Genomic DNA, 1,592 nt, shown 5'->3' on the forward strand with positions numbered 1-1,592 from the left:
ACAGATGGGGCCCCGCGCCCTCTGTCTAGATGCAGACGGGGCCCCGCGCCGTGTCTAGATGCGGACCCCGGTGACTGGAGTCGCCGCCTCCCGTGGGACCCAGGAGTTCCTCCAAGCAGTGAATGAGCAGCGCTTCCTTCCTGGCTGCATTTCATGCATGAAATGAAATCAACAGCACATGAAATCCTCTCCGTGTTACGTGTTTGTTCATTTTTCTCGTTCCTAGGTGATCTTGACAGAGCCCTGATGGCAGACACGGGGCTCCAGAAAGCCAGCACAGGTTCTGAGCTCGTCGGGCTCCTCTGCCAGGGGGTGGACCTCCCGCTGCACATGCCAGACCCCAAGTATCGGCAAGACCTGGTGTCCCAGGGCAGCAGGGAGATGTACCCGTACCCCAGCCCCCTGCACGCTGTGGCTCTGCAGAGCCCCCTGTTTGCTCTGACTAAGGAAACCCCACAGGGCGGTGGCCCCTCGTGCCCCAGGGAGACCCCCCCAGGCCCCGCAGGTCTGAACACCATCCAGACTGGGCCGGTCCTCGAGGCTGGTCCGGCCAGAGCCAGAGCCTATATCGACAGGCTGCTGCATCTGTGGGGCCGGGAGACCCCAGCAAAAGGTAGTGGGGGAGAACAGGGACCTCTACGGCATGCAGCGTCCCCACCCCCACAGATGCAGGGGGGCTGCAGTACAGATGGTGGAGGGCGACTATTGGTCTTCGCCCCAGGGAGGGAGGACGAGGGAGGGCCAGCTCGGAGCAGGGGTGCCGGCAGGGGCCCCCGGCAGCAGGGATCCATGCCTCTTGAGGGTCCCCCGCACCCTGGCAACCTTCCAGAGGAGCCCTCGAACAGCCGCGTCCTCAGGGAGACCATGGCACGGCCCTCTCCCAGCTGGAAGGCCCAGCAGACACCCCCAGCTCAGGACTGTGGACGAGGCAACGTCATATCCCCATCCAGGATGCTGGACAAGAGCCCCTCACTGTCCCAAAGTGCCTCTGGGCACTTTGCCCACCCTTCCTTGGCTGCCAGTCTGAAAATGGGTTCCCCCAAGAGCAAGGCTGAAAAAATCAAGAGAAGCCCCATGGACAAGGTGCTGAGGTTTGCAAGGCAGCCGCCGCTTCTACTGGAGAGGCCTGAGGGAGCCCCTGCAGCCGCCCAGCCGTCCCTGGAGTGGGACGCTGCCCACTGGTCCCCAGGGAGGGGTGGGTTCCCGCGGAGGCCAGCCTTGGCCTGGGAGGCACCCGGGCGCTCCTGTTCCGAGTCTACCCTCTACCCCGTGCCTGTCCTCGTCCCCCTGGCGGTGGCCCCGCAGGAGAGCCACCGGACCTCAGCCCAAGCCCTGTTCCCCTTTGAGGCCGCACTGCTCACCTCGGTGGCCAGGAGGAAGCATCGCCGCTGGCAGTCCACTGTGGAGATTTCGGCCCGGGCCCACCTGGCCAGCAGTCCCGAGTCTAACCTGGTGCCCCCCAGGCCCGTGGCCAGAAGAGCAGGTGGCCCACAGGCCCGGGGCCGGCCCTTGCTGGTCCGCCAGGACGCCCACACCAGGAGCAACTCGGAGCCCTCCAAGCACTCGGCTGAGTGTGACCCACGGTTCCCCTC

The 1,592-nt window shown here is 65.5% G+C and overlaps 1 protein-coding gene across 1 annotated transcript; it reads left to right on the plus strand.

The window, feature by feature from the left end:
* Positions 1-226: 226 nt before the first annotated feature.
* On the plus strand, positions 227-1,587 carry LOC108525402 (dapper homolog 2-like; the record flags this gene model as incomplete). Its single annotated transcript, XM_017866390.1, has 1 exon — positions 227-1,587. A coding segment is annotated over one exon (1,361 nt), but the record flags the coding sequence as incomplete, so codon positions are not given.
* Between the last annotated feature and the right edge of the window lie 5 nt (positions 1,588-1,592).

Source organism: Rhinopithecus bieti, unplaced genomic scaffold, assembly GCF_001698545.2.
Source record: "Rhinopithecus bieti isolate Rb0 unplaced genomic scaffold, ASM169854v2 scaffold_47065, whole genome shotgun sequence".
Taxonomy (NCBI): Eukaryota; Metazoa; Chordata; class Mammalia; order Primates; family Cercopithecidae; genus Rhinopithecus; species Rhinopithecus bieti.